At 40.0% G+C, this 13093-nt stretch overlaps 2 protein-coding genes across 5 annotated transcripts in view; one reads left to right on the top strand and one right to left on the bottom strand.

The window, feature by feature from the left end:
• Nucleotides 1–2681, top strand: part of MLLT10 (MLLT10 histone lysine methyltransferase DOT1L cofactor) — a 117963-nt gene extending 115282 nt beyond the window's left edge. For 3 of the 4 annotated variants that reach the window (XM_084282179.1, XM_084282180.1, XM_084282181.1), the window contains one exon: nt 1004–2681. In XM_084282179.1, the coding sequence (XP_084138305.1) occupies nt 1004–1048 (45 nt within the window). In that variant the 3' untranslated portion in view covers nt 1049–2681. Of the gene's footprint in view, nt 1–986 lie in introns of all 4 variants that reach the window. The other variant, XM_084282182.1, reaches the window with a different exon arrangement.
• A 3639-nt stretch (nt 2682–6320) lies between these two features.
• DNAJC1 (DnaJ heat shock protein family (Hsp40) member C1) overlaps nt 6321–13093 on the bottom strand; it is a 103692-nt gene continuing 96919 nt past the window's right edge. The window contains exons 10-12 of the mRNA XM_084281325.1: nt 9347–9395; nt 8350–8834; nt 6321–7291 (exon numbers count right to left, since the gene is read on the bottom strand). Of these exons, the coding sequence (XP_084137451.1) occupies nt 7223–7291; nt 8350–8834; nt 9347–9395 (603 nt within the window). The 3' untranslated portion in view covers nt 6321–7222. The remainder of the gene's footprint in view (nt 7292–8349; nt 8835–9346; nt 9396–13093) is intronic.

Here is a 13093-nt window from a genome sequence, read left to right as displayed (position 1 = left end):
ATTATCTCCCCTTCGTTTTCTGAAAATTAGTAGGGAATGGGATTGAGACCGTCTACTTTTTTTTTTTTTTTTTTTTTTTTTTTTTTTTTTTTACATGGGAACAACCTGTTTTATACGTGATGTGCTTGCTTTGAGTTTTTTGAAATGGCTATTACTAGCTTTAGAGAAAATGACCAGGCAGCAGTCATTTTACGAATGTGATGTTACAGCTGTATTTAGTGTTTTTGAAACAGTTACCTGTAAACAATTCAAGGAAATCTCAGAACATCTCCCAAATATAAAACCCTTAGAAATAATTATTTTTTAAAATTGCTTTCTTTTTAAGGTTATAGCTGAGTTTGCATTGGATTGTTGAATTATTTTAATCCAAAAATAATTTTTAACTAATTCTTGATTAGCAAAAGTTTTGAATGTTTTAACCTCATCTTGAATTGGAACAGGGTTTTCGAGCATTTCTGAAGCTCAGTGAATGAAGTGAGGCTCGGTTCTGTTCAGTACTTGCAGGAAATAGCAGCTTTGTCACAATTTATGAAAGAAACATATCAGTGACAGGGACAAAATGGGAACTGTATTTCTATTCTGTTGGCAAAGGACAGATTTTACCCCTCTCCAGGGAGTAAAACTTAGCAAAGGTCACCTTGTATTATTCTTGACCATCATGTGGATCCAAGGGCAGAGCAGCAGCCAGGAACAGAAAGGCCTGTTAGAAGGGAAGGTACAAGCAGTTCGTGTTTTGTTACGGCAGCTGGGATAAACTTAGTCTGAGGTCCTTCAGAGGTGGTGCTGCTCCTTTAACTGTTCTGTCCTTTCCTGTCTTTATTCTATGATATTTGATTATTCTTTACAATGCAAAAGTAAATTGCTTATTATTTAGATAGCTCTATTCAATTTACCTCATCTGCTTTGTGTAACATCCATCTCGGCTTTGTTATCTGCATGAATTTGATTGTATTTACCTCTGTATTTTATAATCTGATTTTTAGAAGTATTTTCTCTTACACAGAGGCTCAGTGATAAAACTGGACCAGTTGCGTCAGAGAAGAGTTGACATTTGAGTGATACTTGAGAACTGCATGTCCTGCTGTTATAGCACTTCATCTGGCTGCAAACTGCAGTTTTCCTTTCTGCAGATGTGAAGAAATGCAACAAGGAACTCTTACTGCACAGGAAAAGGTTAATAATTTTCAAAAGGATATTTTTGGTAGGCTTTGATTTGCTTTCTTGTTGCACTAAAGTGGATGTACTTTTTCATGTTTCAGACTGTGAAGTAGATAAAATTCTGCAAACTATAGTTATTTTGTCAATTTGATGGTACTAAGTACAAATTCAACCACGGAGAAACACATACTTGACTTTTCAGTACTAATCTTATAAAGGCTGGTAAACTGTTCGCAGTTATGCATTACATCGATTTCAGAGCAGTAGTTTAAAAAAACAAAAAGAAAAAATAACATCAAAAAAAAAAATAAAAAAATGAAGCAAAACCCAAACCTAGCCAGTCTGAACCTCTGCTGCAGTTGCAATCCTTTTAGACTGTGCTTGTGATGGCAGTCTGGACTTGCTACTTGTTTGTTTTTACACACACACATTTTGAAATCTGACTCATAAGGGAATCTACTTCTGAACTTTTTATCCCTTTAAATCCCGATTGTTATATAGGAGGAGTTTTTCCTGATTAAGAGTTTAAGAATTACAGTATGGAATCCAAAGTTTGTTAATTTTGGTGTAGGTTTTAGAGTTCTGAGGTTTTTAAAGGAACTGGTTTGGTTCCAGTGAGAAAGTTTTTTTTCTTACCAGATGAGAAGGCCACACTGGAAGAAGTATGTGCAGTGTTTGGCCTAAACCAAGTGCCTGTTGCTACCTCTGTTTTGTTGAAATGGCTGCAAACAGCTGATCATGCACTAGACGTGTCCTTGTTAGCAGCAGGAATATTCAGTGTTGCACCAGCAGCCTTGTTGTTCTGCCTTTACTAGAAGTGTTTATACCACTGTAGAAGAGAGCTCAGGCAGATTGTTACCTGGGTCGCTTTTCACTAAGAAACTACCAAAAAAGTGAGTTGATATTTCCCACTAGGATTTAGCAGTGGTTGAAACGGGTGAACTCGTGTTAGGGCACTTCCACCAACAGCAGCTGATTTCCTGGCGTGACTCTATGCAGTACGGTGAAGTAAATTAAATTGGGGTAATGACCACTAATCAATAGTACGGTGGGAAATATTAGAGGAAAAGACCCAGCTGTAATTAGACCTCCACTGTGTACTTATTTGGAAGAACATGTTAATTCTGCAATATGTTTCTTAGTTGAACATTGCACAGTTCTTACCTCATTTCTGTAAATAAAGTTTTGTGAATCTGTTTTGTATTGTGAAGAATTCATAAGAAAACATTGATATTTTGATTTGTAATATTTCTAATTAGTAGATTTAATTGAAAAAGTAAAAATAATTTATTTTTATATGTTCTGGGGAATTTTTTAAAAATGTCACAAATCACTTTTGTAGATACTTTACAAAAGGAAACCAGTGGTTTATTTTACCTTCTCAACCCACTGGTGAATATTCTGTAACAATTTGTACAAAAGGTAAGATGGAAATGTGCTGTTATTTTGCCTAGATGTAAAATTCCAAGTGTATGAAAAGATATGTACAAAGCTTTTGTTAATAAACTTTAATAATGTTTATAGTTGCATATGGCTTGTGTGAACGTGAGTCTTGTAGAAAACCTGAGCATTTGTTAACATTATACAACGAGCAGGATTTTAATTGCACGTGACTGCTAAGCTTCATTACAATAACTTTTTAAAAGATGTTTTTCATCCTTAGTTTGTGCTTTCAGGAGACACTGATGCAGCTGTAACACTGTCCTGAGACATCTGTGCTTCCTGGACTTGGATGTCCAGTTGCAGTCCCATGCTGTGGTCTGATGTCAGAGGTTTCTTTTTCATGCTTTCAGGAGCAGTTGCTGTGAGATTGCAGGAGCAGTGAGCTGTGGTACTTAGTAATGCCCCAAACTCATATTCAAATAACTTGATGAGAGCTCTGTGGAGATGGGACATGTTCTTCATCTATGGTGGTGCCTATGCTGACATGATCAAGATCTTTGGGTTTTGTTGTGATTTTTGTACTGTATTTCTGTAAAATTAGTTCATTTTTCTTCAGGAATTTTGCTTGCTGTCCATGAAGGTGGTGGTGAACACCAACAAAGCTGCTGGTCTTTTATTTGCCAGATGGCAAGGAGGAAACGCAACCCTTCCCTTACTGTCACTGAGTCTGAGCTTTGTGATAGCGCAGCTTTTGGCAGACGAGGGATGCTTGGTGCTGCCTTCGTGACTTCATTCCTTGCTAGTCAGGTGCAGGCTGTGGGCTGAGAACAGCTTTGGAACAAGCAGCAAGGTGGTGCTGCTACAGGCCTGTGGCATTTGTACGTCATCTCCTTTGCTCAAGTTCTAAGGATCAAATATTTGTTCTGTTTCTGAAGGGGAAAACTGAAGTCTGGAAAGACTGATAAATGAGCAAGCTCAGAATTAACGATAGGGAGATGTGAAACATCCTTTGCCAGAGCCATCACTAATTCCCCCCTCCTACTGCGTAAACAAATACCAAACCAGTGGAAGGGGTAAGCCTTGCTTTTCGTTGCCCATTCCTCTTCTCTGAGTTACCTGGTTCCTGGTAAGATGTAGAGAAACAAGAAGGGGCCAGAGTTGGAAGGACCGGTGAGACTGCCAGCCTCGGGACCTTCTTACCATCTTCATTTGTCAGAGCTTGGTGCCAGCAGCCTGAGATAGCGATGGCTGTTGTACGGTGCTCCTATTCCTGACGGACCAACAATCAACAGCAGGGAAGTAATGAAAAGGACAGTTCTGACATCTAAACAAAACTCCAATTCGCTGGTCTTTAAAGAAAGAGACCACATCAAAGCCAAGTTCACATGAGGGCCAGATGCAGTCAAAACCAACCTTGTTTCAATGATTTTGCAGATCCCGACATCAAAGATCCTGCTCTGTGGCTGACTTGGCACCAGTTCAGCAGGCGCTGAGGCTGCCGTCCCTGTGGAATGTCTCTGCTGCCAAAGCAGCACAAGCACTGATGCAGGTCCCTGTCAGCCGAGGCCCAGGTTACTGACACCCCTCAAAATGCAGCAGGAACTGCTCCAGATTCAGTGCCACGGGAGCAGCCAGCTTGCTGCTGCTCCTGCACCTCCCTGGGCCTGTGCTTCAGGTAGGTTGGCTCTTCCAGCCCACTGCCTCCATCCAGGCAGGCCCAGCGCCACGTTTCAGCAGTCACACACACAAAAACGTCACCAAGATCGTGTGCGCCTCTGCTGCTTCAGGCATGCAACCAGAGCAGGGTGCCCTAATGGCCTGCACAATCATTGTGCAGCCTTAAGGCTTTGCTGTCAGATAACCTGCATTGGTCAGGCACAGCGCTGCATCAAGCAGCTTGGTTTGCCTGGCCCTACAAACTAAAAAGGAGACAGTGCTTCTTACCTGTACGTGGCGCTCCTCCTTGGGGCCTCTGCTTGGAGCTTCTAGGGCTAGGAGGAGCTGAAGGTGCGGGGCACGCAGCGTGTGATTTGTGCCAAACACGCAGTACTAACACAGGCAAATCATAAGCAAAGCTCTTAGGTGGTTTTTAAAGATTTCCAATGATAAATGCGCTCAAAGTCCTTATTTTTTCCCCATTCTCTGCCTTAACTAAGCCCACTTGGACTCTTCAGAGCCACAACCGTGGAACGTTTTTGTATTGAGTGCATCAAGGAGATGACAGAAGCTCCTTTCTCCACAGTTGCAGATTTCTCTCTCTCTAGTGTGCAGCGTACACCACCACCACCTTCTGTGCTTCCTGGCAACTCTGGTTTGTAGCCCCTGGATTGTGCTGAGTTCTCTTTTTTTTTTTTTTTTTTTTTGTTGTCGTTTTTTTTCCTTTTTCTTCTGCTTGGTCTACACCTTCCCTGCAGTGTGCTGTATAACGCTGGGCACTCCATTCCAGGTGAAGTCTCCTAGTAAATACTCAGTGAGTACAAAGGAAAGATGACTTTTTTTTTTCCCTCACAGGCTGTATTCTATTACTTGCTTTGAACCTGCAGGGCATTGCCAGCTTAATGTGAGTGGATTACAAATCCACCACGGATCCTGTTCTTGAAGAGCTATTACCTCACCAGTTACTTGCCAGCTACTGTTACAGCACTTGAGCTGTTTTGAAGAAGACAATGTTCTTACCCTGAGGCCTGGGTTATTCCAAATTTGGATTCTAATTTGAAAGAAGTAACTTGTAAGAAGATGGTTTTGCAGTAAAATTGTGTAAACTCAGTGCAGCTAAGCAGCACGGGGCTGAGTTTTTCCATTTCAGTGGCCACCCCAAGCCCAGCCCCTCCTGTTACAAGTACCCAGAGGCTGGAGCTCCCTCTTCCCGTTCATTATACTTCTGGTTGCCACCTGGTTGTAGAAGGCTGTTCACAGCCTTGCTACTCAGCAGAAACATTTCAATTACCTGGCTAATTTTTTTCATGAACAATACACCTCCAGTCCTACCTCATCCTTGTCAGTGCTGCCAAGTTAATTTTCACCGATTCACCTAACCACTTTAGCAGGCTTTTCTTCGTAGCCATTTCAATTACCTTGCTACAGTCAGCTTACAGTGACTGGATGACTTTAAAGTTAAGCTTTCCTGATTGCTTTTGAAAATACATCACTTGATTTCAGCAAAGACTCCTTTCATAGGAGCCCTAGTAGCACACAACTACTGCTTGATCAATTAGCACACAGATTTTAGTACACCTACTAAATGTTTGTTTTCCTACGTAGTAAACATTTACGTTTTGTTTCACAAAGAAATCTAAATGCATTACCGTGTCTAGTAAGCCTTCCATATTTTCTTTTTTTTGACAGCCTAAGATTAGTGTTTTTAACACGACCGAACAAATCAGTATGTTCCACTTGGTAAAGAACCACTACAGAACCCTCTCATCTTCCCTAAATCGTTGTCCCTTGAAGTTTTATGGAAATGGGATCAAATTTTGTGCAATGCTGATGTGACAAAAGCAACACAACTGGCAAGTAATTACTGGAAGAAATCTTCAGAATAAATCTCAGAAAATTAACCGATTTTTGGGCCATCAAGCTCTGCGTTTGAGCCTTCCAATTTTGAGTTTTCCAAATACGTGGTATTCTGATTTTTCATTTTAATTTTCAATTGAGGTTCAAAAGCTTATTAAAATCCTACTATTAAATCAGAATCTGGGTGGTAAATCTTGTTTTTGTTTTTTAAAAAAGCAAGTCTTTAAATGTTTTTTGCAAAAGACAATAATCACTGCTCTGATTTATTGATACTGTTTACAGCCCATTAAGTACCCATTATTCAGCACTTTAAGCTTTGTATAACTTTTCCAGAAATACGAAAAATAATATTGCAAATAACGAACAATAACTCTTATTACCCACTCTTCAAATATGAAATCAAACTCTATTGAATCCAGCATATATGAAAAACAAGATATAAGAAATCTTAGCATAATAACGTTGGCTTTTAAGTGCAATTCTGTACTTAAAAACTGGTCATGAAGATTATGCTTTAAATATCTTAAAGACCTTTAACCTTTTTACTCATTTCAACTTTACCAAATAACAGCACTACTGAAAATCGCTGTGTATGAAGCTGCAGGTTTAGAGAAGAGAAATTATATAGCAAGTGCATGTACATGTACATGTACAGGGACGTTAAGACTAGAAATACTCCTATTTCTAAATAGGAGAAGGGACATTTTATGTAGCAGCAGACATGCTTTATAAGCATCTTGTCTTGTATTTATAGCTGGAAAAAATTAAAACACAAAAACCCTTGAGTGCAGAATTCCATTATTCTCATGCTTGCTTAACATTTTCAGATCAATTCTGTCTTTCAAAGCACCACTTGAAATTCCTCATATTCTGTATGATTTTAACTGTAAACCTACCCGTTCCAGTATGCAGTTATCGCTGGGAGTTTTCCTTAAGATCCACAGATTTTTAAGACATTCTCACGTATGTGCACAAGCAGCTCTCCTGCACAAAAATACACCTTCATTCTTCAACACACAAACTAGATGATGGCAGATTTATTGATATTTTCTTTTACTAAGGCACATGACATATAGAAATACTGAGGTACAAAAATGCAGTTTCCTGCATATGAGTTTTAAAACCCCATTTTGACAAAGACAACCTAAATCTCTTCTGCTCTGAACGTTCAGTTTTTAGCCATTTTTTTCTTTTGTACCAGTTCCACAAGCAGTTTGTATCTTGCTATACACTCCTCCTGAAAGGAAAAACAAAAGTATTAATTAAAATTTGGTATTTTAGTATTGCTTTACCTCTATACATGCTACCTTGTTATAAGAGAGCTGTTCTGTGTTTTTTTTTTTTTTTCTCCCCCAAAGTTAGTCATGTGATGAATTTCAGAAGAACATACATCTCCTGAAAAGTGGATTCGATAAATGAACTTTGTTTACCTTTCTTAGCAGGTAATTTCTCTCTTCAAAGAGCACACAAAGCCAAGAAAACATTTGTTCAGTGTTTCTTGACAATGGCTGTAAAAGCAATTGTTGAGCAGTTGCATTGTGCTGCCTATTCCAGAACAGGTACTCGGGCATGAGCCGCACCGCAGGTAAAGATGAGCCTTTACGCTCACTCTAACAGCTCCTACTGACAGCCACATCAGCTTCATAGCCAGAGAACTACTTGGAGCCTGTATTTCCTGCTCTCTCACCCTGTTTTTGGCACAAATAAGATAAGGATTTTCTGCAGCTACCATGACTGAAGCAAGCACACTAAGCTAGCACAACTATTACGGAATCTACCACAGACCAGCTACACCAATGACAGCAAATGCTATTTTAAGAAGGTTGTACTTACTAAGAGAATATTAGATAGGTTACTGAGCATTTAACACTTGCAGCTGGGTTACTTGTTTTGTTTGTTCATTGAGGTGGGCTGAGAAGGGTATTGTGAAAGTGTAAACAAAGCAGGTCACTGACATTTGGTTACTAACTTTGAATCAAAATTTGTTTTAAAATCTAGTTTGTTCTGCAACTGAAGATCTGAAAGGCAGAGGAGAGGAAGGTATTTTAAATGGAACAGGAGCTACTTCAACATTTTCTGTAATATAGTAAACAAAGTGATTTAAATGAAAATATCTTTATGAAAGCAACCATGACAGTAATGATCTTTAGGTCAAACACGTCCTGCCTGGTAGTTACAAGTTAAGTAAAGACCTCGCTTTCCTGCGTGGACCTTCAGTTCTTAGGGTAATCATAAACTGGTAGACAATCATTTTCCTCTTGATTTACACTACAATTCAAACAACACTGACTGTACCTTGCTTTTTCCAGGAACACACTTTGCTATTTTATCCCAACGATCTGTTGTTCCCTTTGGATACTGCTGCAAGGCCATTTCGAGAAGTTTCTGTTGATTTTGAGTCCACAAGTCTTCTAAGGCACGGCTTTTCTCCCTTTTTCTGCTCTCATCATCACTCTCTTCCTCTTGCTCTGTGTTATCAAAATCTTTCTGGCGTCTTCCTCTGCCCTTCTCTTCTGGTACCTCTTTCGTTGCTGTCAGACCTGTTTCAGGAGCTTTGACAAGTTTTCGTTTGCGATGCCTGGTTTCGCTCGCAGCGGTCTCCTTGAGATCCATTTGGCTGTCTGTCTGCTCCGGGATATGACTGAAATTCCCTTCCTCCGCCTCCTCCTCTTCCTCCTCTCTTTCTCTCTGGGTGATTATGTGGTCTGGTAAATTCACGTTGACTTTGACGTTCTTGGAATTCTGGGCCAAGGTTTTAAGCTCGGAGAGCCTGATGACACCTGTTGAGGTACCGATATTACACGTCTAAACAAATAAACCACCACCAAGAGGGAACTGCCAGATAGAAGGGACCCGAAATTGTGCAGACAGCAGATGAAGCTCGTATGGATTAAGAGCTCAATTCCTTACGTTTATCCTGAAATCAAGGTTTTTGTTGTAATAAAAGCAATATAATAGAAAGCAATGGACTTTGCCAATTATAGCTTAGCTGGTATATGTGAAGTGACTAATAAATTACCACACGGATATAAACAAACAGAACAGCATAAACAAATGAACAAAACCCACAACAAACTGGCTAAGAAAGGCTGGGAAGAGGTGGCTTAAAAAGGAAACATTCCCTCAGAACACCCGTGGGTTCTCTTTGTTGCTCAGAGTAAAGCAAGGCTGCAAAAGCCTGGCTGCAAAGTGACAAGGTGTACCTGGAAGTTACAAAAGGCACTCATCTGCATAGCAATTATCTAACTGCAGTGCTTGTTGTAAGCATCAGTGAGGATCTAGAGGCACACACCTGGTGTATATGTAACAGAATCCTTCAGTTGCTTGGCTTTCATGGTAACCTGCAGGAAAGAAAAAAAGACTAATAAAAATCACATTATTTGTGCTTTTGAAGATTTCATAGTGAGCATACATTAAATACTGCAAGGCTAATGTTTGGCTGGCGTTTTTCACAAATGGATCCCAAATTGGCAACTGGTAACTTTTTGGACTTTGTCCTTTAAAACAATTCTTATCTCGTTATATCTATTCTTATCTTGTTGAAGTAAATGTAAGCAATGCTATACACTTCTATCACCATAATGCATTATTGCAGCTAATACTCAAATTTCTTCTTTCACTGGTAAGCCCTTTATCTCTAACCTGAAAATGCTACGGGGAGAGGGGGAAAAGGAAACAAGTTGTCTTCTAGGTATTAGTTTCTCAACACTGAACGGAAGAACAAAATAACCCACATAGGTCTAGATGCTGAAGCATGCTAATGGACAGGCATTCAGTCCCAAAAATACATACCGTGCGATAGTCTGACTGCCAAACATACACAAAGATACCTCTTATATCATGGTCACTCAGGAAAAAAGTCTAGTACATGAGTATCTTCTGCTTCTCGTCTAAGTCTGCGTGGTTCCTCCCACCACATTTCTGCCCATGAAACTGTGAGACTTTGCTTTAAGAACAGACGAGTGCGGGACCTCTTTAATGAAACGGCAGCGACACTTAACAAGGCAAAGTGGTCTATTTTCCCCACAAATTAAACCTCATTTTCTGGGATGATTAGATTTAAATGAGACCTCCGTGGGCAAAAAAATCCCAGCTCCCATTAACCAAAGCCTTCATCCAGAGGTAGACAGCTGGCATAAAAGGTCCAGTTCCTACTGTTGCAGTATGGTAAAATTTTAATCATTCAAGGAGAACGCTGAGGTGAACAGGTAATGTTAACCAGCACTTACAGTTCTGTCTGTGAACTACATGGTCCTGATTTAGAAAAAACAGGATGGATCCCCCTTGTCAGAGGTAAACCACTAATGGAAATCACCTTCCTTGAAAAGCTTAAGAGTCTAAATTCATTCAAATCAAAATGTTTAAGTCCCATTACTAGCAGAGCATCCCTGTAGGCCCAATACTATAAAAGACTAAACAGAGGAATGCATCCTTGACCGCTGAACAGAATGGATCCTAAGCTGAGACCTGCTATGCAGCTCTTAAATAGAAATTACCGTAATCTAAACTAGATGATAATAAATTATTTTGAAAAGAATGAGGAGAACTTGTCACACAGTCAAGTTGCTGATCCTGCTGAGCTTCCTGCAATGACGCAGTGGATTCGTTGTGAGTATCACAAGGAATCGCCTATGTTCACGGACTCCAGAAAGCTGTTCCTAAACCACTGTCCTACTTTTGAAGTACTTCTTTCAAAGATTTCCAAACTACTCAAAAGGGAAAAGTGAGGAGAAGAGACAAGAAGAGACCCACAAGCTGAACAGAGCAGAATAAACGGCAAGCAATTCCTATACCATCCTTCTGTTTTCTCTATGTTGAGCCACCATCATTTTAGGAGGTTGGCAATTATTGCTTCATCTTTGACACTGGGCCTACACGTGCAGCATAAACTGCGTTGGAAGTGGTGCGAATCAATATCCTGTACTCACGTTTCCTTTACAAGATGGATGTTCCCAAATTAGGTCAATACAGGTAGCCCATACCAGACATAAATTTTGCTGCATGTTACACCTAATTGAATTAGAACCTGAAACGGCCGTCTCCTACGACAGTGAAGGACTTAGATTTATGCCTAGATCCTAATGGCATTTCACATTCCCCCTGCATGTAAGCAGAAGTAACAGTCTTATCTTAGGTTATCTTTTCTTGGATGCCTTCAGCACTAGGAACTTGGTAAACCCAGATTTAGCATTTGTAGTCAGTTACTCCATTTATTACACTTTCTCTTCTGAGGGCATTACGATACCTGTTCACATTTTTGGTGGATTTTCAATTTGAATATCCATCAGGTAATCCCAAAATAAAAACCGTGTGTATGGTTCAGATATTGGGAATCTACAATATCAAACACTGAACAAGCTTGGTCAAGCACCTTCAGCTGACTTAACTCATCAAGCTTCTTACTAACAGCTTTACTACCATCCTTCACAGGTTGTGTAAGAAGATGAAATATCTATTATTCTTTTTCCTTTTTTTTTTTTTCCATCTTTCTCCTTTTTGGATGATTTGGATGAATCATAACCTGTCAGTACTGACCTATGAGGGATCATTAGGAATCCGTCCTATGGCATGTAGGAAATCTGTATTGCAGTTTGATCTGTTTTGAGTTTAATCATTGCTCGTGCCACTCACATTTGCGGAGTCCTCTGGTGCCAGTTCCTCCACACTTTCTGACATCCCTAATATTAATTTAAAGTTGTGGTGAGCTGTGTTATCTACTAGGTATTTCTGATCAGTTAGTTTGAAAAGCGTTAAGTTGCTCTGCTGCTTTCTCTACTCCATTTCTTCCTATAACTTGCTTCGATTTATTACTCTTTCATTAGATGACAGATAACTTACTCAGAAGTACAGTTACTCAAAGTATGGAGTGGTTATAGAACTATGCTTCTAATTATTATTGCTGATTTCAAGTACACAAAGCTGTAAAACTATAGTTTTAATCTGTACTGAATTATGAGTTTTATCATTGCTGTGAAAAGTTGGACTAAAATCCTGTTATTGACAACAGCTTTCACAAAAGTCTTAGTCAGCTCTTAAGGAAACCTGGGTCTGGGGACACTTTAAATAATCAGGATCAAGACTGTGAAATTGATTTAAAACAGAAGAGGGCAGATCTTGTATTCCTGCAAGGATTTTTACCGCTGCACAGCCATACTGCATTATTCCATAGGAACCAACTGCATCTTTTCCATGCCCAAATCACCTAGGCATCCTCGTAGTCCGCCAGGGATAACAGAAGTCACAATGTCAGGTAATCACATGCACAATGAAATGTTTTCTTAGACAAAAGAAGACGACAAAAAAATGTTGACTGCAAGCAATCAAACTGAGATAGAAATTGAAGCATCTTACTCTGGGACGTATAGAAAGGGACCACAGGAATAGTTTGCTTCTACATGACCTCCTTTCCTTTCTGAATGCCGGCATAAGAAAGCACAGAATTGTGACAGATGTAGGGCAAAACTCCTGTGAAGTCTGGCACAGTGATCCTTCTGACACCAAACAGACAGAAGGAGCCCGCTCACAGAAGATGAAGCTCCATTCCCCCGCAGCCACCACCACGCTGTCGCGTTAGCTGGTCCTGCTGGCTCCCTGGCTTCACGGGGCTCTGGCACCACTCTGCTCTCTCCAGGCAATCCTCTCCAGGCAGTCTACCTTCCTGCTCTGAATACGATGCTGTTCTGATCAGTTCTGATCACCAGCTAATTACAGAAGCACAGCGTCATTCTGAGAAAACATCAGTGGACAAACAGACAACCCATGTCACTTGGCTTCCCAGATGCAAAGAAGGGCAACACGTGGGTGACATATTGTGTTGCTGGACATACTAGTACAATTCTTTCCTACTACTATCATCTTCCTAAGCAAAAGTTCTCTAAATATACAAAAAAGATAAAAATTATAAAATAGAAGTTCACTGCTAAAGCTGCCAGAGTTTCTCATCATCCTCTATTGTCAGCTTGCTGTCTCTGTAGCAGAGTTCTGTTCACCCGGTTGTTTGTTGCCTTTCTGATGCTCTCCTCTCCATCTATTTCTGTTG

The sequence above is a fragment of the Netta rufina genome (genome assembly GCF_964035555.1).
Source record: "Netta rufina genome assembly, chromosome: 2".
NCBI classification, from domain to species: domain Eukaryota; kingdom Metazoa; phylum Chordata; class Aves; order Anseriformes; family Anatidae; genus Netta; species Netta rufina.
This window is presented reverse-complemented; position numbering and strand designations above follow the sequence as displayed.